Source organism: Pithys albifrons, chromosome Z (genome assembly GCF_047495875.1).
Source record: "Pithys albifrons albifrons isolate INPA30051 chromosome Z, PitAlb_v1, whole genome shotgun sequence".
NCBI lineage: Eukaryota > Metazoa > Chordata > Aves > Passeriformes > Thamnophilidae > Pithys > Pithys albifrons.
In genome coordinates this window covers 12,993,853-13,016,700 of record NC_092497.1, presented here as the reverse complement: position 1 = coordinate 13,016,700, position 22,848 = coordinate 12,993,853, and the positions used below count along the sequence as shown (strand labels likewise).

At 37.0% G+C, this 22,848-nt stretch overlaps 1 protein-coding gene across 3 annotated transcripts in view; it reads right to left on the bottom strand.

Annotated features, from left to right (window-relative positions):
• Window positions 1–200: 200 nt before the first annotated feature.
• NIPBL (NIPBL cohesin loading factor) overlaps window positions 201–22,848 on the bottom strand; it is a 140,891-nt gene continuing 118,243 nt past the window's right edge. For 2 of the 3 annotated variants that reach the window (XM_071581344.1, XM_071581346.1), the window contains 23 exons: window positions 22,751–22,840; window positions 22,291–22,505; window positions 22,093–22,195; window positions 21,139–21,237; window positions 20,895–21,041; window positions 19,692–19,826; window positions 18,155–18,253; window positions 16,596–16,649; window positions 15,338–15,446; window positions 14,620–14,756; window positions 13,019–13,159; window positions 12,622–12,715; window positions 12,364–12,518; window positions 12,009–12,099; window positions 8,779–8,952; window positions 8,049–8,239; window positions 7,220–7,327; window positions 5,740–5,940; window positions 5,192–5,338; window positions 3,317–3,612; window positions 2,835–3,009; window positions 2,061–2,246; window positions 201–1,500 (listed from right to left, as the gene is read on the bottom strand). In XM_071581344.1, the coding sequence (XP_071437445.1) occupies window positions 1,135–1,500; window positions 2,061–2,246; window positions 2,835–3,009; window positions 3,317–3,612; window positions 5,192–5,338; window positions 5,740–5,940; window positions 7,220–7,327; window positions 8,049–8,239; window positions 8,779–8,952; window positions 12,009–12,099; window positions 12,364–12,518; window positions 12,622–12,715; window positions 13,019–13,159; window positions 14,620–14,756; window positions 15,338–15,446; window positions 16,596–16,649; window positions 18,155–18,253; window positions 19,692–19,826; window positions 20,895–21,041; window positions 21,139–21,237; window positions 22,093–22,195; window positions 22,291–22,505; window positions 22,751–22,840 (3,513 nt within the window). In that variant the 3' untranslated portion in view covers window positions 201–1,134. Of the gene's footprint in view, window positions 1,501–2,019; window positions 2,247–2,834; window positions 3,010–3,316; window positions 3,613–5,191; window positions 5,339–5,739; window positions 5,941–7,219; window positions 7,328–8,048; window positions 8,240–8,778; window positions 8,953–12,008; window positions 12,100–12,363; window positions 12,519–12,621; window positions 12,716–13,018; window positions 13,160–14,619; window positions 14,757–15,337; window positions 15,447–16,595; window positions 16,650–18,154; window positions 18,254–19,691; window positions 19,827–20,894; window positions 21,042–21,138; window positions 21,238–22,092; window positions 22,196–22,290; window positions 22,506–22,750; window positions 22,841–22,848 lie in introns of all 3 variants that reach the window. The other variant, XM_071581345.1, reaches the window with a different exon arrangement.

Here is a 22,848-nt window from a genome sequence, read left to right as displayed (position 1 = left end):
TGTACTTAGCCAGACTCATACCCATTCACTCCTCAAACACTGGTAGGGATCTCCTCTTGACACAAACCTGTCCACATTAGCCCAGAGATGCACACATGGCAGTTTGCCCAAGCAGAATAGTCATTCAGCTTTCCCCAGGTCTGAACTAGCATAAATTACCATCTGGACAGCATTAGAAAGAAATTGAAGCATACAAGGAATAAACTATAGTTTCTTTTATATCAAAATGTACTCTTGAAAATGTGTTTGGCACAGTGCTAAATCATATAGTTAATACTAAATATTGCAGGATACAATAAAGCCCTGGAGTTAATTTGTGTTTTACACCCTGGTGGGGATAAAAATAAGAAGATACCAATTATTCAGAAGTCAGCCTATACAAACTGTATAAACAATATTTTATGTCTTGTTTTGAAAACCACTGATTTAGTAAATTTTACATAAAAGACTGCAAAATAATATAAATGGATTTAAACAGATCTTTACAATAAGAAATTCAAATGGAAACAGACAAGTAACAAAGAGAAGTAAAAAAATTTATTGCAGTATTTGTTCCACCAGATTTGCTGGGGATCCCTTTTCTTGTATTATTTCAGGGTGACCTAATACATCAAAATCTACATTTACAAAAACTCCTCCTGCAGATAGGTCATAGATACTGCATGCTTTTTTTTCTTTCCTTTTTTTTTTTTTTCAACAGAATAAATTATATATCCAGGATATCCTGCCATTTTACAGCCTGGAAACAATGCTTTCCTGGAAACTGGGCTAAGCTAAAGAAAGCCATCCGCTGCTAGGTTAAACTCCAAGAACACTTTATTAAGAACATTAACAGACTAATTTCCAACATTCACTTGTTTATTTTTTTTAAACAGGTTTTTTTTTTCAAGATATAAACAATTTTTTTGTTAAACTATAATACAGTGGGAGTAAAAATGAACTGAGAAGTTTCTGCTGCACAACAGCGAAGGAAGCTCCCACAAAAATGTTTACCAAACATTTCCTTCTTTTTTCCCCGCGTCCCAGGTTCCATTCTTACTCTTCATTTAACTGACTTTTTTTTGCCATAAAGTTGGTATTTCAAGTTTTTCTGTTATTTCAATTCCTGTAAATTTGGCTGCATGTACAAATTCCTTAGCTGGAAGTTCCATCCTTGGCGGCATACAGCGATCGTAAAGTCTGCACAACTTTATTAGTCAGCTTATTAGCACTCGTTAGAGCAATTTTTTTGTAAATAATGTCTGACTCTTTAATAGTGTCTACCCAAGGCACCAGTTTGCGGCCATCACGGCGCTTAGCCTCAGTCCAGGAGCCACTGTAGGAGCCTGCCATCCACTGAACACTGAAGCCACTGCTGGTTTTCTGTACTACTCTTGCAATTTGTGGTCGGTCTTTGTACTTTGGACAGCAAATAGCGATGACATCCATGACATCAACACTTTCATTCATCTGTGCTGCCAACTCCGTAGAGTCTGAATTTCGTTTTGACCTTCTCAATGACTAAAACATTGGGGGGAAAAAAGACCAAGTGTTACACAAAAGAACTTTAGTGAAATTATTGCTTTTATTGCTTTTAATCCCTTGACGCCGGGAGTTGGGATTTCCCGGCACACATTCCATTGCCGGCAATGAGACGCACCGCGACCGCCAGCGCCAAGGGGTTAACATATCCTTGTAAAACCACATACTCTTAATTTGTACCCGTGTCTTTATCTCTTATTGATATATAAAATTATATATACACATGAATCATAAAGCTACATAAAAACTTGGCAACAATAAAAAGGATAACACACAGTACATTCCAAAGGAAAATTAATAACTTTTTATACGGGATAAATCTCATTTTCTAGTTTGGCTTTTTTATTGTCTTTTCTGTTAAACTTTCTACAAAAGTTGTATAAACGGTTAAGTAGAGAATCTCTATCTACAAAATGATTTTTTTCATGTGGATTACATTACTTGGTGTACATTTAATATAATAAACTGACATTTATAAGCACATAAAAATCATTTTACGTAATACGCTGCGAAATACGTTGACTCCTCCTCCGCCTCACCCCTGAAGTGCCTCCTCCTCTATCCTCCCCATCACTTTCATCGTCCTCTGTCTCAGCTGCATTGTTTTTAGGGCTGCCTCCTCCAAGCAGCGAGGTAATTGCTTTGTTCCGAGCATTTGTGCTAGCTGACACCTCTCCATCTTCTTCCTCTTCATCAGGATCCAAATGTTCCATAAGGAGCTTGAACTATTAAAAAAAAGATGAGTCCACATTGTAACTTTAAAAACAGACACTTAGATCACACTGCATTATGTGTCAAACAAATAGCAACACAAAGAAACAGGATAAAACAAACGGAAGGCAACTTCAAACTTGAACAACTTACGTTTTGTTCTACAAACAACTTCCCTATCCTTTTTAAGTAAACACGTAAAAGCTTTCTCCCTGTGTTTTCAAAATGGCAAGTTTTGTCTAATTATTACTGGGAGGAGGAGCAGCTCCTAAACTACACCCAGTCCCTGTTCCCATGATGGAAACAGTCAGGGATGAAGTGAACAAGTTATAAGGGAGAGGCAGAGAAGTTGGACAGCAGAAATTAGAAGATAGTCCATTAAAGGTGAATATCCTTTAGCTGAAATTAACTTTCATTGTGTTAAAACTTATTAGAAGCCTTTGAAATACAGCCCCGCTAAACATCCTGAAAGCAGATCGTAAGATGACGTGGAACTTAAAATTTTGAAATCTTCATCCAGTAATCAGCATGTACTATCAAGTTTATACTGTTCTACCCAGTTTGCAAGGATATCAGGTTTTCTGCAAAGCAACTTTACTTACATCTAAGTACTGTTTTACTATACTCCTCTTCACTTCTTCAGTGATCTTGGAATTAGCCATATCACTCCGCAGAAAATCCAAAGTTTGTTTTGGGTGGAAATGCACTCCTGTCTTCCTGTTTATAGCTTTATCATAAACTTTTGCAGATTCAGATGGAGAGTACTTTTGAATTTTACTGTTTAAAGAAAACAACAGAGAAGGGCTTTTAAGGAAAGTCCAGAATAATTTGAATGAAAAGCTTTTAAAATCTTCAAGTAGTTGTATTTTAATCATTTCATATCCAGTAGACAACCTGGTAAGAAATGAAATAACTGCTTTTTCTAAGCCTTGAACTTAACAGGTTTGCTTTCTCTCTTACAAAAATCTATTGTTTAAACAAGTAGTTATGACCAACTTAAATAAAAGGAAAAAAATCCCCCCAGATTTAATCCTTACAAATAACTCACTGGATAACAAGTGGCCTATTATCTAAATAGTCTTACCTATCAGAGAATCCACAGAGGTTCTTTAAATGCTGTTTCAGCATTAAAAGTAATAATATGCCTTGGGAGACATTAGCAAATTCAATTAAAGGAGCTGAATTTTCAGGTAAACATTTCATCACAGAATTTATATCATTTTCCTCATCGGAATCAGAATCAGAGTCCACTCGTTTCCGTAACCTCCGAGGCTTGGAAGCTTCCTCCTCACTTTCGCTCTCGCTGCCGCTGTTACCGTCGCTCTCAGACTCCTCATCTGATGAAGGCTTTCTTTCCTTCTTTTTGTCTTTCACCATAGACTGCAAGGCAGAGAAATTTACAGACATTCCAACATTAGAGTAGGAAACATACAGTGTTTCTAAAAAAATCTTCCCAAAATCACTGCTGCCTTTAATTATCAAGAATTCCCTGAAAAAAATGTTATTAATTTATAACTTTGACAATTCTAAAATTCTTCATGGCAAAGAGATACTGAAAACATTATCCGAAGGCCAGATTTTTTTGCAAGGTATGTACAGAAGGAACTGAAACAAAAAGCACTCCCGTGGCATGCTGTCATTAAAGGACTATCAAGTTCATTAGCAGTTGCAGTAAAATACAGTAGAAGGCCAAATACAATAAATCAGGTAGAAAATCCTGATTTTCTTTCACGTGGATATCATTTCTGTGTGTCATGGAGATTTCCATACATACTTTGGTACAGACTAGTCCAACCTGGTTTAAATGCTTATCTCTTAAAATTCTCTGACACTAACTACACTGCTGAGCAAAGTGATCATAGACAGTATTAATAAAGATAATAAACAATTGCCCCATCCCTGGAGGTGTTCAAGGCCAGGCTGGATGGGGCTCTGAGCTACCTGGTCTAGTGAAAGGTCTCCTGGCCCATGGCAGGGATGGAACTGGGTGACCTTTAAGGTCCTTGCCAACCCAAACCATTCTATGATCCTATTACTAGTTCTACTCTGTGTAGAGCTACAGGATTTCACACGTGCATCATCACTGCACATGTGTGACTTCTCATGACACAGACCATAAGACACTCTAAGCAGGATCTCATCCTTTCTGTGCTGGGTGATACACACTGGTCCTCAATCTGAAGAATGTACTGTCTCTTTCTAGCAGATTAAAAATCAGCTTTGGTAGGGTGAGAGTTCAAAGCACTGCACTTTCCAGGCACTGTATTTTCAGTCATCAGCTCTGACCTGTACTTGTTAGTCAGACTGGACATTCTAGAAAGAAGGTTTGCTTCCTGACAGTTTGCACCTTCTACTGTTAAAAGTTATTCAGGAAAGGAAGACACTGAAGTCTTCAAGAAGGAAGCAGAGACTTTTTATGTACAGGCTTGTGTATTGCCATGACAACAGATATCTATCATGATTCAGGTTCTTAAGTCCTGCCTTGAGAAATATTGTCCGCCCCTCCCTTGCAATACACAATATATTTCAAGTCTCTCAGGCAACACAAACATAACCACCATCACCTACTTGACAACAAACTGTCAACGGGATTTTATTATTGAAATTACACGAACAACCACAGAAAACCAATATTCCATCAGGATTCTGGGTTCATGTATTCCAGATGCATGCAATTAATTACTATTCAGCCATATTGGGAAATTATACAGAGTTGAGGTCAAAATTCATCACTTTTTTTAACAGTATAAGCAGCAATGTAAGTAACATTTTTCACTAGTGTCTACCAGATGCAGGTGAGAACAGACATGGCTGGTTGGCTTGTTACTCCTGGTTACATACAAAGGAATGCTACTCACCCACACCACACTAACGGTACTGGATTCACTGAAAAGTTGAGCATGTTATAGAGAAGCTTAAGTTGCCACATAATAAATACCTAAAATATAAATGCACATACCTCTTTAAATGACTGTAGTAAGTTGCTACCAGAAACTGATAGTGTAATGTCTATGTGATGCATTATAAACAGTGGCTCTTCCTGGGTTTGGTAAGGAAAACAGGCTAGATTGTCTGCTATGTACAAAAGCATGTTCACCTCCGTCTTCTGCAAGTTAAAAGAAAAAAAATACATGTAAATAAGCATACAGATATCTTGGATTTATACACTTATCCTATGTTCCCAACATTCTTGAGGAAAGACATGATCAGAATTTTTATTCTATATGCCTCTCAAACCCACTCTAAAAAATATATACATGCAAAATTCAGTCACGCCTGAAGATACACTATTTCTGATCAATCCAAACTGAGTATAAAAAGGTACAGTCATGTAAAATTAACTAATGAATTCTATTCTATAGATAAATACCTTATATTACTAAGTAAAAAAAGTACATTAGAGAAACAGTTATCAATAACTATATCGCAAAGACACATTGTTAAAAGAGAATTGAAGTTTGTAATGCGTTTTAGTTTCTTTTAAAGTGAAGGAAATGTGGTGCTTACTGCAGTATCATCAAAGAGGTTGAGTAAGGAAATGAGAAAGGCTCGTCTGTGCTGCCGGTTCCCTCGGATCATGGAGTACAGGTGTGAGCACAGTGCACTGGACGACTCATCGTGTCTAAAACCTCTCACAGGATCTTTCGGGCATGTATTAATTGCCTGTTGTACCTGGTAAGACATCTTCATACCAGCCACTGCTTTCATCTGAAAGGGAAACATATTTGTTTTTATTCAAACCACTGCTTCCAAAGCACTACAACTTACTCCTTTCACAGGGGTATTTTTCATCTGAAGTTTAAATTTAAAATGGGTGCTGAGGCAATACTAACTTTTGAATTGGGAAACAGATTTGTATTGGCAAACACTTGTGGCAGAGAACAGAAAGTCTGGTGAACTGCCCTGACTGTAAATTCTGCTAGAAACACACTGCTAATCTGTTTAGCCACTACAGCCAGGTATTCCAATTCAAGCAATTTTCAAGAACTCTGACACGTTTTCATACATGAAGAGGACATTTTACCAAGTGTATATGCTTGGTATCACTTGCAGTAAAACCAACAACTGAATCCATATGACTGCAATAGGATTAAAAAACAGAAAATGAGGTGGGGTTTTTTTTTCCATATATACTATAATTTCCGGGAAAAAGGTTCTGCTCGAGTTTCAGAAGAAACTGAAGCTCTCCTTAGACAGCACATCCAACTCTCCTCATGCTACCTCTGCTGCTGTTTAGCAAAGTTGTCTCTGCATCTGTACACTGCCTTAAATCCCAGCTGCCTAACACAGCAATTTCCATCTGCTGCCCTTCACCTAATGGACTGGGTATCTGGATGCCCTCAAGAGTGCAATGCTCTGCTGACAGTGGAATACAAGTGCTTGTAAGAAGTTCTACAATGTACTACACACACTGAATCTAGACTGGAACCTTCTAAAGCAAGGAGTGCCACAGCTTGATTTCAGACCTTAAGCAGAACAGTTGGTGCTATGCCACAACTCCACATGTCCTCACAAAACTTTCAGGCTTTCCTTTCAGCAAGATTCATCAGATCTAAGCAGCTTCCTATGCTCCTCCTGCTTAGATTACAATTCATATAAAGTCTTGGTGTCCTGAACCTGTTCACCAAGGACTTCATCAACTGCTACAGCGTTTTCTTCCCTTGTCCACTGATACAGGAAAATCAGTGATAAACATTATGAAACACTTGTCCTTACCTCTTATCAAATAAATGCTATTGAGTACAATCCAGTGTGGAGAACAGTACTGTGAATTATAATAAAGGAAATTTTGGGCAAGAGATGCTTCAAATTATATTCTCCTGTTTCTCAGAACAGAAATATCCAAACAAGATAATTTTTACAACTGCTTACAGTTATTGTTTATTTGTGACTTTATGTTCTCTTTCAGCAGCTGAGGCATATTCAGGTGTTAAAACACTAAAGACTACAACAGTATTTTGTAAAACACTAAATTACAAATACTTACGTGAATGAACCCAGCGTATTTTTTGTCTATTTCCACCAACTGCTGGTCAGCTTTATTTCGCATAGAGGGCTCTGGATCTGTGCCCATAGCAATTAAGTATGGCACACACTTGAAAAACAAATGAAACGATTATTCAGAGGCACGGTACCTTCTCAGTCTTTGTTTCTACTACAGAAAATAGAACAGGAAGCTCTATGCCCCTTACTACCTATTTTTTGCAAGTTAATAGTACAAAATACTATGAGACACCAGCATTCTAAAGTGCTTATGTGAGGTTTCAAGTAGTATTTCTCTTTTTCTCAAACTCTAAAGTCCATTTAGAATGCATAAAATTCCTTTCAAAAAAACCCAAGCCACCACCACTTATGACTGAACATGTGCAGTGGCTGCAGTATCAAAAATTACTTACAAAAACATTATTAAGTAAAGAATAATGGAGATGATGGCTGAAGTTCTGACACTGACTGTGGAGCTCCACAGTGTGTAGAGGATATAGGGACTTAGGTAGAAGCAAGTAGACACAGGATAAAGAGTTAAGAAAACAACTTGGCATACACCTCAAATTCACAACAGAAATATTCTCCAGTGTACATTTCTACATGCTCTTTAGGCACTGCCTGGGCTTTGACATCTTAATCCAAAAGTAGATGTTACAGCATCTGGCATCTCACTGGCTAAACAGCACGAAGGAAATTCCAAAATATACTTTCTTGCTACAGTAAGAAATTACTGTAACTTAACCAGAAGAGAAAAAGTGGAAATCTATGTAGCAAATGTAAAAGCACCCAAAAACATGAATAACAAGTCCCACCACAGAAGCTGATCATACCTGAACAGGATGGATGAGACCCTGGTTTAGTGTCAGTGCAATGACATTTAGAGCAAAGTGGCGCACACTTGACTGGTTATGAAAGAAAGCCTCAAGGACCTGTTTGAGATACAGCTGCATGATGGAACTACTCATCCCCGAGGAAATATCACCCATTTCTTTTAGGTCTTCCTGTTTTGCTACTTTTTTCCCTGTAAAAAGGACAAAGGAAAAGCACACTTAGCACAGTATAATCACTTAGTTTGCCATTACTTGAGGTAATGTTAATGGAAACTGATCTTTAAGTTTCACACATTTCAGCTATCTTAAAATGGGTTTATGGTCCCATGAAACACACAACAGATTAATGTATAAATATATAAAAAATGGAGAGAAATTATTTTAATTCAAGTCTTATTCCTTAATAAAGGCTTTTCTTTTAAAAAAAAGTTGCATTTACTATTTTTTATCTGCAAATTAAACTTAGAGGGTTTTTTGTTAAAAATGATTATTACCATCATTACAGCAATTATGTATTCTGGGTTGCTTCCAGCACTTGTACATCTTGAAAGTAAATAATATGCACAGCTATTACGCATATACCTGTTTTTCAAATATTCTAAGATACTTTGGGTACCATAGTCCTGATCTGGTTACAATTTCAATTGACACAATGCAGCTGTATAGTAACTGGACACAACAAATTCAAGTTTCACTTGTGCCTCATCAGCACAAAGAACTCAGCACTTACAGTCTCTGTCTGCCTGCTGCATACGGGTATCCTCCTCCTGCAAATAGGTCTGGAGGTTTTTTAACACCTGGATTTTTAAGTTTACTGAACAGTTCTTATCTGAGAGAATGCTGTTATACAGAGTCTTCACTTCCTGTTCGAACATTAAGCTTGGATGCTGTATAAATGCAAATCCTAAGGGTGGAAAAAAGAGGAAATAGTTCTCAGTATTAGAATTTAGGACTTGTAATTCTGCTTATGAAATTTATCCCCTCCCAACAGCACAGCTTTTTCTAGTCCAAACAGTACTGTGTATCCATATGGACACCATCCACAGCCTGCAAGGAGTTCTGATGGCCATGACAGTTCCACTAACCACGACTCTGACGTAGAAAAGGGGGTGTTGGCCCGGGGCAGCTGCACTAAAAACCTATACAGGCCTGGAGCAGGTCCAGGGGAGTGGCCACATCTCAGTGACCAGGAGCGCTCACAAAAACGAGAAAGGAACATTGCTAAAATTACCTGTTGTTTTTCTAATACATTTAGAGACAAACACTCTGCTGAAACTGTAAAGTGTTACTCATGCAGAGGCAGATAAAATGTGTGAAAATTGGTAAATATCACAAGTATTTAACATCACAATAGAACAAAAAAATCACCAGTGAACACAGCAACATTTATGCCTTTTGCTGCCATTATCCATATACCAATTAAGGTATATGAAAACCTGAAAACTATATGAAGTGTTCCCAAGACTACATGTGCTGAAGAGACACACTACAGAACCGTTATCAGCTGCAGCCTTACCCTTGCCAAGGAACTGGTTGTTCTTAAGTCTGTATTTCATAAAAACTTTTCTAACTTAGTGGTAGTATACACCATTTTAGATTGTGTATGTAGATTTATAAGTGCTGCTGACAAACTCTTAAAGAGTATGATAAAAAACAGTAATGGGAACACAACACCCTAAGCTAATTTACATTTAACTACGTTATTCTTTTCAAGACTGTGAAGGAAAAGCACGTCTTAAGTATATTATTTATGACCACAGGAAACTCAGATTTTGAATGGAACCACAGAAAATACAGAAACATAAAAGAAGAACAGGGGAAAAAATGAAAGCAAATAAAATTATGCAAGAGCAATATATAAAAATAGATGTAACAGAGGGAAGACTGAGTCATGTTTTTAAAACTGGCTCCATACACACAGAAAGACGGTGCAAGTCCAAGGCTAAGTCCAAGGAAAGACTTAAAAATCTCATTTCAGTTTCAAAACAAAAAGCAGAGAAGCAGGTGGGAAAAGAGGAAAAAAAAGGAACTCTAGTGGTCTCAGGAGTGATGTGGTATGATTGTGCACTGTACAAGTGTATACTGATGTTTGTAACTTGACCACCTCTGTTTAACTCCAGCTCATCTTTTAAAGTTATTTTTAAAAATGAAAAACACATGGATATATGTGTAACAATCCACAACACTTTTTTATTCCGTCACTGTAAGGAATCTAAAACACCAGCATTGTCAGGAAATTCCTGTTTTTCCATTCCTGGTTAACTGGGGAAGAAATCTTACTTGGCATAGCTGTCACAGGAGATAAAGAAAGGCACCTCCTGTGTTTTGTTAAGGAGTGACTTCACATCTCAAGTGGTGCTCTCACACCATTTCTCTTCACACCTTTGTTTTCACTCTGTTAGAAGTCTTTAGAGTAAGCAGTGAATTTGACTAAGACATTAACGGTTGGGTTCTTACAAGTTACCTAAATTTACTAAAATTTTATATGCTCAACTTGTTTTGCAGATACACATTTGGAAGAGAAGCACAACCATAATTATTAGGCTTAGGGTTAAGCTTAACTCCTCTACAGCAGTGGCACCTGCCAACACAAAGCTGAAACTGTTCAGAGTGTCCTTACTGAAATGACAGGCTGATAGGGAAGTACATACTTCCTGTGTGACACCTCCCACCATGTACAGATACTGAATTGGTCTGCTAGTTCTTTTCACCTTATTGCTGCTCATAAACACTGGATCACTTTGACAACTCTGCTTCATTAGTATCCTGTAAGACTGAAATTTACACTGTTTAGCACATCTTCACACATCCAACAGCTACCCTCAAAATGGAACCAGTACTCAAATGAAATCGATAGATCACTGAAAAAAGGGAGGTTTCATCAAAATAAAGACTTATAAGCAGAGCAAAAAAATAATGACTACTGACAGCCTTTCCTATTTTTGCCCCTTGACCAAAACCCACCGCAGTTCAGTCTATTGCCTACAAAGATTTTTGGCAAATGCAACGTAACTCTATATCCATGAACAAAGTAATCATGTCTATGATTATAAATACAGTTCCTACCCCACATGCACTATTATGTAGAGTACAATACAGTTGGACTGAGTATAGGTCAGTCTTGTGTACATTGATGTAATGCCTAGAAAAACTCCAAGTATTCCAGACAACCATAGCGCTGCTCCTGCAACAGAGGCAACTCCAGTGCCATTGATCCTGTTTGGCTGTCTGAAATGGTTTCTCATAGAACACGAAATGAAGATTCAGTCTTAGTCCTTATCTTCAGAGCCCTAGCTTGAATTGAAGCAGAGTTCTTCAAAAGTTATCTAAACAGCAACATAAAGAGGCAAATTCTTGTTCACAGTTACATTATACAACAGAAGCTCACCCGCCTGGGAGACAACTTACTTTACACCAAGCAATAACCATGAATTGAACTCTTCCAGAAACAAAGACCTATCTGCCCAAACAAGATTCTCTCAGATGTATAATTTTTTGCTTAAGTAGAGAATGAACATGATATGAACCAGTCAGCGGGAGTTAATTTACCAATCACAGATCTCACAGAGGCCACTCAGCCAATATAAACTGCCAGAGTTCCCTCGACTATGCAAAATGCTCCTACACTTAAAATATTCAAAATTTTTCCACCACTTTTTTACCTTGTAGACTGAGAAACAAGGTTTGGAGTTACAATATACTTGCTTTTGGACAAAAAAATAACATCTTCAGTACCTTGGAAATCTGCTGCACTTTACAGGTTGATCACACATCAAAAGGTATTGACTGTCAAAAGCACCCAGACTGCTGCAGAGTTATGTAACTACTAGCCTTTCGACAGCTTTGCTGTAGTCACTTCTCAAACAGAACTCTCTTGTGACTAAACAAATACATGAATTCCTATTGATACACACAGATTTTTACTAGAGCAGAATAATAAAAACTATTAATATTTCTTACCAAGGCCAATAATGGCTTTTGTCTGTACTTCTTCATCTGAATGCTTTGTAAAATACATCAGCAGTTCAAGTACTTTATCCTTAATGTTAACCTGAGCAAATTAAAACACAAATAATAGCTATTGAAGATGAAACAGATGTTTATAATCTCTTTTAAGAAGCATAAATATCAAAAAGGAGAATCACAATCTTACTGCACAGACTTTGCAAAGGCACGTATTTAAAATCCAAAAATCTATACCATACATATTACAGAAAAATAAAATGCTCTGAGGAACCAGGACTAACATGTGTTCAAATTAAAGTGAAGCATTCAATATATCTAAGACATAAAGAGCAAATAGAAGTTATTTTACCTTACTGTTGCCCTTAAAATCTTCCTGATCAAAATCAAAATGCCGACACAGTGCTCCAACAGTGAAAAGTGACCTAAGGAGTGCTGGTTTATTGGCAGTTAGTATTGTGCTGTTGGGGTCTTCTTGGTGTTGATTTTTTAATTTAGAAAGTGCACCTGCAGTAAGAGAAGAGTTTTTTTCACAATGTTTAATTGTGGTGTATCCCTCAGATAAAACTTGTAGTGAAAACTGACAATTACTTGTTCTGACTTTACTTACCATAGTATCTATTAAAACAGGCCCACACAAACTTATAGTTCTGGGTGACCTTGTTCACAACAGCTCCCAGACAGCTCACACAATGCTGTACAACCTGGGAACAAGGAAGAACAAACTAATTGTATATTTAGAAGTTAAAATTCAGATTTTTATGAAGTTATGCAGCAAAAGCTGTGCTAACTAAAACTAACAATCTAACAGATATAATGTTATGTCTGTCTCCTGGACTGCTCTGTAAATGTGTTCAAAGTCACTGAAACACAGCAACACCACACAGACAGTCAAGTAAACTGAGTACACTGATTTTTTTAAGGATTGAAAGTTGTCTTCTTAAGGAAGACAGACTGTCTTTAAACCAAACCCATGTGAAATGGAGTAGCAGCAATTAAAAGCTTACTGTCATGCCATATTTGATGATGAGTTTCATGAGGTCTTCCTCAATAGTGGCAAGAAAGGTCTCACTTGGGTGCTCCATTAGTGGCACTACAAGCTCTAAGATTTTTGCAACATTGCAGATCACCATGAAATCATTCTGCGTCTGAAAACAACAGCATTTATAGTGTTTAACATTTCTGGCCATAAGCTACGCATTATTCATAAGCACAGATAGTTAAAAATCCCAAATACTTAAGATATTTGGTAAACATCTAAAACAGTATTTATATATTTACATCTGCTATTAAATTGTATGCTATTATGAAATCTAGTTGTGTTTAGTACAGAAGTTCTGGGAGAAAAGTAGTCTGGATGAGCAGAATTACAACTCTTATAAAGGCGTGTCAGACCTGAAAACCTTTGGGTCTGGTAATTTTCTAGAGTCCTACAAGAATGTAGGAACTCTTCCTGACACATGCACACAAGGGAACACACAACGTCTGGAAACACCTGTCAGCAACAAAATGAAGTTGTGCTATGACTTAATGTGGCTTAAAGGAAAAGTAATAATGGGCGCAACTGTAGAAATTACAATTAAAATTATTACTAGTTTGCATTATCGTGACTGCGTATGTACTGTAAGTACGGAATCTACAGAAAATAGTTATCTATTAAAGTGACACCCTGCTAGAAATGGTCTTTTGAAAAATCAAGCTCACTGAGGATAGGATAAATCCCAGATTCTACTGTCAAGCTATTTGACATATTCAAGCTGCCAGTGTAATCCTATGATTCGTGTCAACCTTGTACAAAATCAGTGCAACCCCCTGAACAAGCTGCATCAGGTAAGTAAAAGGTAACTTTTTCCTACACTATTTGTTTAGATGCAGCTCTAACAGTCTGCTGCAAGTGTGCCCAGAGAACACTGCAGGGCTGCATCCAGAAAATGCCAGGTTATGCTGCAGTCTGGGCTGGCAGTAGTCACTGTTCAAGCCTGCCCTAATGACAGGCACTGCTGTCACGCACCCAATGCTCCTCCTTGGCTGAGTGATCCTGCCCTGGCCCTTCTACCAGAGCAGGGGTGCCAGATCGAAATGCAGAAACCACTGCAACGTTTCACAGCCAGAGCTGGGGAGGGTTTCAGTATCAGAGCTCTCTAGAATGCCTTACAGGGGAACACAGGAGCACTAGAGCTGGAGAAGTGAGACATGAAGTCTGGAAGAGGGTGGATGAAGACATTTTACTCCTCATATATTTGCTGTATATTAGATCACCCTACCTTACGGAACCTTATCCTTAGTCTTAAGATTCAGATGTTAAATATTAACTACTTCTAAGACTGCAACTATAAACCAAAACAATTTTAAGAAATTATTTTGTAACAGGAGAAAAACTGAAAAAGAGGCAGCACACGTTTCAGTTTCATTTGGCCGTACAATGAGGTAGAAGCTATAGAGATCTTCAAAAGGACCTCTTAACTTTTGACGGTATGATACCCACAAAATAAACCCACAATTTTCAATTTCCTTTTTCTACCCTCAACTGCATCAGGCATACAGGACAGCTGTTCATTTTCATTCTCAATTATCTAGGGAAAAAGAAAGACTGATTTTCTCTACTTACACTACATTTAGTGGTCAGGTATGGCTGCATCGTCATAGCGTGTTTGACCATTAGCTGGGGCCTTATTTTACTGAATAAGAACAAAGTGGTTATGCAAGCAACCAAGCGACCAGAATTCACACCTTTGTTGTCAGAATCTGGAAACATCAGAAAATACAAAAAGAATATTAAGTCCAAGTGCCTTTTAAGCAATGAAAAACATATGGCCTAAGCACTGTTTGAGTATCTCTTTCACTGCATCTCTTTCAAGATCAAAACTGAATATTCTTACTAGAGATGAGATGAGATGAGAACATACTGTGTCAACATGTGCATGTGACCACATTCTTTGGAAAAAAGAAGCAAAGATGCTTCAAAGACATCACTTGTTTTTAAAATCCTTACTGTACACAGAGGACTAGCCCAGCCAATGATTCCTACCATGACTGTAGAACATACTAATGCAAATAAAACTTGCCACATTTGTTTTGGTTTTAGTGATCCGAAAGTTTGAAGAAGTTATTTTAAAAGTATTTCTGTTATTGTGACTAGCTAGTGAGAATTAGGGCAGCTTTATTATTATACAGTGCTAAGAAGTTCATAATGACCTTTAGAGCAGTAATTTCTTACAATCAGCTTTGTAATAGAAACTCTGTAACAGTAACCTTTACCAACAGCGATTTCAACAATGGTTACAGCCTCATACAAAATCCAAAGGCTGAATTTTAAATTGTATTACCTGCTAAAGATTCTTCATACTTAAGAATGTGCTCAACTAAATTGTCAACAAGCTGAGTACAGGCTTTCTTCACAGGTTTATATGAGGCATCCTCTTCTGACTTCAACAGCTGCAGCAGATGAAACAGAAAATGGTTTAGTATGAAGGCTTTTATTTGCACAGGATACATGCTGGTTTCATAACAGCTACTACAGATACACAAGGATTTTAGACTACAGAAGTATTTAATTCTCCATAAAGCTTACTTGCATGTTGAAGAAAAAATTATGGGAGGTAAAAAATGAAACCAAAATCAAAGATAAGTAAAGAAAAATTAACTGCAATAAAAATCCATAGAAGTTCTACTGCTTTTTGTATTGGGATGAAAGCTGACCGTATGCTTAATGGAATAATGCAGAAATAAACAGAAGTTAGAAAGCTTTTAAAGTGGTTACAGACATAAAGAGCTAATTTAAAACAAATGTTGTTTTTGACACTAAGCTAAAATATCAAATGAGGATCTGACATGGTTTTATCAACATTTCAATTAGGCATCTTCCATTTGACTTCGGGTACTGTCTAAGAAGGTCCTTCCAATATCTAAGAAGGATTGAGATCATGCTACAGCCTTTCCTTCAGTGAAGAGGCTCTTAATGAAGAGGCTCTGATTTACTTGATTGCCTACTCTCATGATGCTTCAGACTAGGGTAAAATCAAAAGGATTTTTTGGTTTGAAAATGAACCAGTGCATACAAGATGTCGAGAATGACAACTCAGGTTAAGACTTATAAACAAAGCAAGCTCAATTCTCAGAAATATCTGAATTAGATTTAAATGAAATATAATGCAGAAGTAACTTGTATGATAAAGTTTTATTGCTTCCACAAACCGTGTAGCAAATACATTGGACGTGAAAGTACTCTACCATTCAGAAGACATCTACTGTTCATTTCAGAATTAAGTATCTTAGCTGTGGACTCTGTGTTATGTCACTCATTATTGAAGAAACAGTGAAATTAAAAACAAACAAAACCACCCCCAAAACCACACAGTGAAGTAGTTTTAAAAGAAATCATAAGCAAAGACAGAAACTAATGTCAGAGATAAAGAAAACTGCATCAATGAAGACAGAAAAAAGATCAGATGTTTAAAGGGTATAAAGTGAATTTCTCTACTGTAAAAGACTGCTTTTAAAAAGTCCCATTTCTGTGTGTTTTAGTGCCAAAAGAAATGTTAAAATTATAACAATTATACCATACATTCAAAGTTCATTACTTACATTTTGAAGAAGCTGTTCAAACCAATCATACCCTGTATCTCTGCAAGCTGCAACCTGCAAGTATTTTTGAGAATAAACTGGTTAGTAAAAAAGGCACCTGAGAAAAAACTACCTCAATACAGATGTGATCTCAAAAGACCAGTAAACATGCATAGATATATTTTCCGGTGCATTCAGAACAATGGAGATCAGAAACTGTTCTCTGCATTTCAAAAAGAATCCTCACCATTTAAGTGACTCCAGAATTTATATTTCATACAACACAAGGCCTACACATTTTACTGGAGATGGCTGCCTCTAATGCAAATCAAATTTTTGTTTTGTAGAACACAGATTTAAGCACAACTACCAGCCTGACACACCGAAAACAGGTGTGCATGTATATCATGGAATCAGAGTCTCTGGAGCTGGAAGAGACCCACCAGGATCATCAAGCCCAGCTCCCAACCCTGCACAGGACACCCCAAGAGTCACACCGTGTGTCTGAGAGCATTGTCCAAACCCTTCCTAACTCTGTCAGCCTTGGTGCTGTGAGCACTGCCCTGGGGTTCCAGTGCCCAACCACCCTCTGGTTATAAGGAACCTTTTCTTGATATCCAACCTAAACGTCCCCTGACACAACTGAGGCCATTCCCTTGGGTTCTGTCCACCAGTGAGAAGGACACATACATATATATATATACACACACACACATATACAATATACATGCAGGCACACATATATGTGTGTCTGTGTGTGTAGTTTTAAACAACCAAACCAAGCCTTCACTGGTATCTTACATTAGAAACAGCACACAGGTGCTTCGAAGTAGAACTGGCAAGAGAACTGAGAATTAAGGCAAAGTCAAACTGACTGACTTCTCAGACTGGAAAGCTGCACCCTAGACTGTAATTTTGCGTAAATATTGTAATACAGAATGAAGTTTAAACCTATAATTGTAAATAATGAAGCCAGTACTACTATTTGATACTTGCATCCTTGTAATAATCTTAAAACACCTTTCCAGGACCGTAGTTTCATACAGCCTATCTTCACTACAAATTAAGGTGTTTTTATTTTGTTATTTTGGAGAAATGCTATTCAATTTGCTGCTCCTAAAAAGTAAGATACAATAATGCAGAGAGGAGCTTACCCTGACTGAGAACATGACTCTGTATTTAGTGAAACAGCTTATTAACCTTTCCAAAGATGTTATCAACTGTTTGAGGAAAATTTTCTTTCAAGGGACAACTTAGTTAAGCTTAACTATACACTGCTAGTAGCAACTCCTGACGAATTTAAATAGAAATTGCTTGTGTTTTAACTGAACAAGTACTTCATACATCCTGACTATAGTGTGGTCACAATTATCATTGTCAGCAGGTTAAGTGAGCATTTAAGGTTCCCTACAGTGTGTTCAATCAGATGAACAATTCTGGCATACATTTCATGCCAGCACTTGAAAAGAAAACCATCTGACAATTACATTATTGTATCCAAAAAATTACAGAGATTTCAATTTCAAAGATACCAAAAACGTAACTGAATTTTGCACACAATTTAAAGTTGTTTAACATACCACATCAGTGATGTTTAGTATTTTCCTCGTCATTGCTTCTTTGTCATGGTGTGGAGTTGGAGTAAACCAGAGCTTCTGGAATGTCTCATTTACTAATTTCTGAAGGAAAAGAAAATATTAGCAGAAATAAATAAACTTACATTGTCACAGAAGTATTACTTTTAACAGATCCATAGAATAGATTTGCTGATGATCCACGCCATTCATGACGAATTATGCAGCCTAAGTGAGAATGTTGTAGGAAAGGTCTCTGAGACAGACCCACATCTACTGTTACAGGAGTCACACTGACCTCTGGGCAAACTTCAGCAAAATGAATCAATGGCAACTGACGCTACAGAAAATGGAGTTACCATCTTCCTGCATTAATTTGCATTCCTCAGGAAAACACAGCACCCTGAGAAGCTGACAATTGAATAAAGAAATGTGATTTCTACAGGAGAACTGCAGCAGCAGTGGTAGATTCCTTTAGTTTTCAAAACAGTTGTAACAAGGCAGGAAGGTGAAGGTAGTGACAAGGAGCCAAGTCTCTCTACCCAAACATAGGCAGCATATTGCCCTCCAACATTTCTGAATGAAGGACAAAATAGAAGAGAATGAAAGGGAACAAAATTATTTCAAAATTACTCTTCCTTCAAAATTGAAAAAATGCATGGAAGATAATGCCTCACTTTTCTGGCATTGTTAGAAATATAAAGGGAAAGATGGAGAGAGCAAGGTCATCCTCCCTTCCCAGCAGCACCTGGGATCTTTATGTTCATCTGCTTTTTGACTAAAAGTCTTCTCAGAAAGCCACTTGGCATTAACGTATCTCGACTGGTAAAAATATCTGCTGCAGCTTTAAAGTTGCAGATATTTAATTCTACTGAAAGTGCGATAGAAAATTATTACAGGTGTGTTCCAAATTACCCAACAATCTTAAAATTATTTTACCAAATTAAACACAATCATTGTGAGGTTTACGATTTAACACATTATCTTAGGCTTGTTCCCTTCTGTGTATACATAGCACAATGAGTAGAGTATGAGCACATAAGTAACATTTTAGGGGGAATGACTGATTCATTGAACATTGAGAATTAATATGAAATTAGCACAGACTAATATTTTATTACTTTTATTTATTATTAATACTTCATATAATTTAATAAGCTAAACTTACAAATTTGGCATGAAGTCATGTCAAGTAGCTAATTTTGACTTAAGATTGTATTTTATTTGCAGAAATAAATTTTATATGCCAATTTTACTTGTTAGAAAAGGGAAGCACCGGGGAAAATACTTTCAAAAAATAAAAAAATATGTGGAAAATAACTTCTTACAAGATTTTGATAGTCAACAAGAACTTCATGAAAACAGATAGAAAAGAAAGAAGAAAGAGAGAACTTTAGGAAACTAAAATATCTCCTTTCAAAAATTCATAAAATTAATAAATATTACAAAGGACCAATGCAGTACTTTTTAGATTTTTTTTGTCAAAATACAGAAACACTAAAATAACAATAATTAAAATTCTGAAAGATATGTTTCATTCTACCTTAATGCCTTCTTCATCATTGACTCTCCGAATCATTTTCACGCACATTTCTGTAATTTTGGGAAAGGTTGGTTGTTCAATGCAGATATCCCTAAGTATCTTTATGACTCTTTTTCTGACACTGATACCAGTATCCTGTGAAGAGGAAAGAATTACACTCTTGAAAACAAATCAGAAACATTAATTTATGCATTATGGGAGTTAATATTTGAAAATCACCCAATCTGACTTGAAAACTTTATTTAGAAAAGGCAACTAAAATATTCTGGAGTGCATTTATACAAAAGCTCATCTTAACTTGTTCTAAAGGTTCTGGCTGAGTTCCCAGAATGCTGAAACACTTCCTCCATTTATTCCTCCCCTCTAAGAGCTCATGATGTTCCAAATGCATAATTCCATTCTTAATTCAGGAGCTTACAAGCCAGATGTAATGATGCTTTATCTACTTCATTGGAACACACAAGACTCCTTACAGATCTGGATGGTAATACTGTAAGCCTGTGGATAAAGCTTATGGGTACGATACATGCGAGCAGTCTTCTCCATTTTACCAGACTTCATCCAAGGAGGTAGAGAAGGAGCTTCACTTCATGTCACCTTACTCAAAATCTGTTGAATCTGAGTATCAGGCTGAACTGCCTTATGCAGTATTGCATGCACATGACTCACTTATCTCTAACACCCTTCATAAACTTATTTTGTCATGTAACTGTAGCAAATAGAAGTATTTGACTGAAAACCTGACATGGACACCAAAAGCTAGCATTGTCCTGCAGTTAAATGAACATTGTGTTTTATCTCAACACCCAGGAAAAACTCCGCTTTTTGGCACAAAAACTCTAATAAGTCTTTCAAAACTCTAAAAATAGCATAGACAAGTGTCCCTCAATGACCCATATTTCAGACTTCAAATATGTAGCAAAATTTCTCACTTCACCTAATTTGAGCCTTAATAATGGAATCAAAAGGGATGTAACCCTGGTTCTGATGCAGTACAACTCTGTGTATGTTCATCTTTCCATTTAACACAGCCTCCCTGGACACAAGTGATGCAATTTACAAGGTTGTTTTGAATGTATGATGCTCATTATTTAAATAATAAGATATAACAACATCATTCCAATTCATTAAACATATAAGCTCAGTTAAAATCAAGCTTTCCAAGGACACTTATTTTACCCCAAGTACCACAAGCCAACGTACCAGTATTCTCTCGATCAGCATGTCATAATACTGCTCAGCCAGCTGAGGGCGGCAGAGCACAAACCGGCCCAGCAGCTCCACAGCCGCTTCCCGTACACTGGTGGAGTTATCCATCAGCCGCCCGTGAACCCCTCGCTGCATGTCCAGCTGAAAGGCACAAAGGAAACAAACACTCAGAATCAGAAATGAAGACTTATTCTGTGGCAGAAGAACACGTGTACGTGATGGATGTTTCCTGCATTACCCTGGCTAGGATGCTGGGGTCTACAGCAACCACCTCAGACAAACACTTCATGGCTTTTGTTCGGACAGCAATTGCATTCTCACCAAGTACACGCAGAATCTGGGAGGAGAACAGAAACAAGGATTCACATGTTTTGGGGAGGGAGCAAGCATTGTTTAACAACAAAAACGCGCCAGAATAAAGTACAAACAATATAACTAAAATAATAATAGCTATGTAATAAATAGTAATAACTAAAACCTGAATTTATCTTCTCAGACAGTGAAGAGGTGCATGCAGGTGATGCTTCATGGTACTGAAAATTAAACATGGATATTTACCAGAATTTTCTACTTCTCTAAGATGGGTCATAAGTTTCTTAAGTTCTACTTTTGTCATTTGCGGCTTTCACCATGGTTCTTTCAACAGGAGAGCTCGGTACGGGCACTATAATTTTAAGAGTGGCTCTGTATGCAGATCAGTCTATAACTAAACCAGTACTGGAGCTCAAACATGTCACAGTGCCAATGTATTAATGATCTTCTCTCAGAAAAAGCAAATAAATGACACTCATCAAACAGCAGCCAAGTTCCAAAGTGACAGCAATATGCAATGCAAGCAACTAACTGGCCAATCTGGCTTGTATGAGAAAATAAGCTCAATGTCATGAGTTAATCTTATCAAATGAGCACATATCTTACAAAAGCTGTGAAAACTATTTCAACACTTTGAAATCATTCTGCCATGCACATACATGGGAATATAATGTGTGCACAGTAAGACATACAAAATACAGGTAAGAAAAAGTAACCCCATCACTTATGACATTAATACCGAATATGAAAGCACGTGGTGTTATCATGGCCTTTTAAGTATCTCTGCTCAACAATGAACAGATAAGGCACATCACTGCAAAAGTGTTTGGAATCAGAAACAACTGTGTTTTACTGTACTAAGAGTTCCAGCATAGTTTACCTGTGTCAAATAAATATCGAAGCTCTGGGCAAACGGCCTCATAGAGGCCAAGTAGCGAACAATCAAACATGCATCTTCATAGTCCACAGTATCAGAATTCATCCTGCAACAAATTCCATGTCTTAGTTAGGACATGTTTATACAAACCATTTAAAACATCAAATGCATGGCTAATAAACAAGTGGTACTGAAACATACTTTAATGTACTGAACTGAGATGGAGCAGTTTTAATGATGCTGCGAAGAAACTTTTTGCGACTTTCTGCTCTGTGCATGATTTGTCCTGTGGTTTCAACATCTTTTGCATGGTGAGTTCCTTCAGATGAATCCTCATCCTTCTGAGATTTAATTGCTTTTTCTGTCTCCATAGTGGTATCACGGAACCACTGAGCTATATAAAACTTGCGAGAAAACTGTAGAAATACAGCAGGATGCATGGAAAACAAAACAAACAGATTGAGAAAAAGAAAGTTAACAGACTTACAATGAGATTAAGGGAATCCAATCCATCTACATTATTTTGGAAAACAAAATCAATAGTATATGCTAGGGTGACAATTTAATTGAAGCACTAATACATATAATCAAAAAGAATTTTATTCAGTACATTACTGAAATTAATTTTATATATGCCTGACAACAGAGAGCTGAAATTTACCACTAGTGATGCATCAATTTCAGTGTTCTCATCCAGATAATCTAGCAAAGCCTTTTGTAGTTGTTGAATTTCATCTTCTCCTCCTGAAACCTGTTATA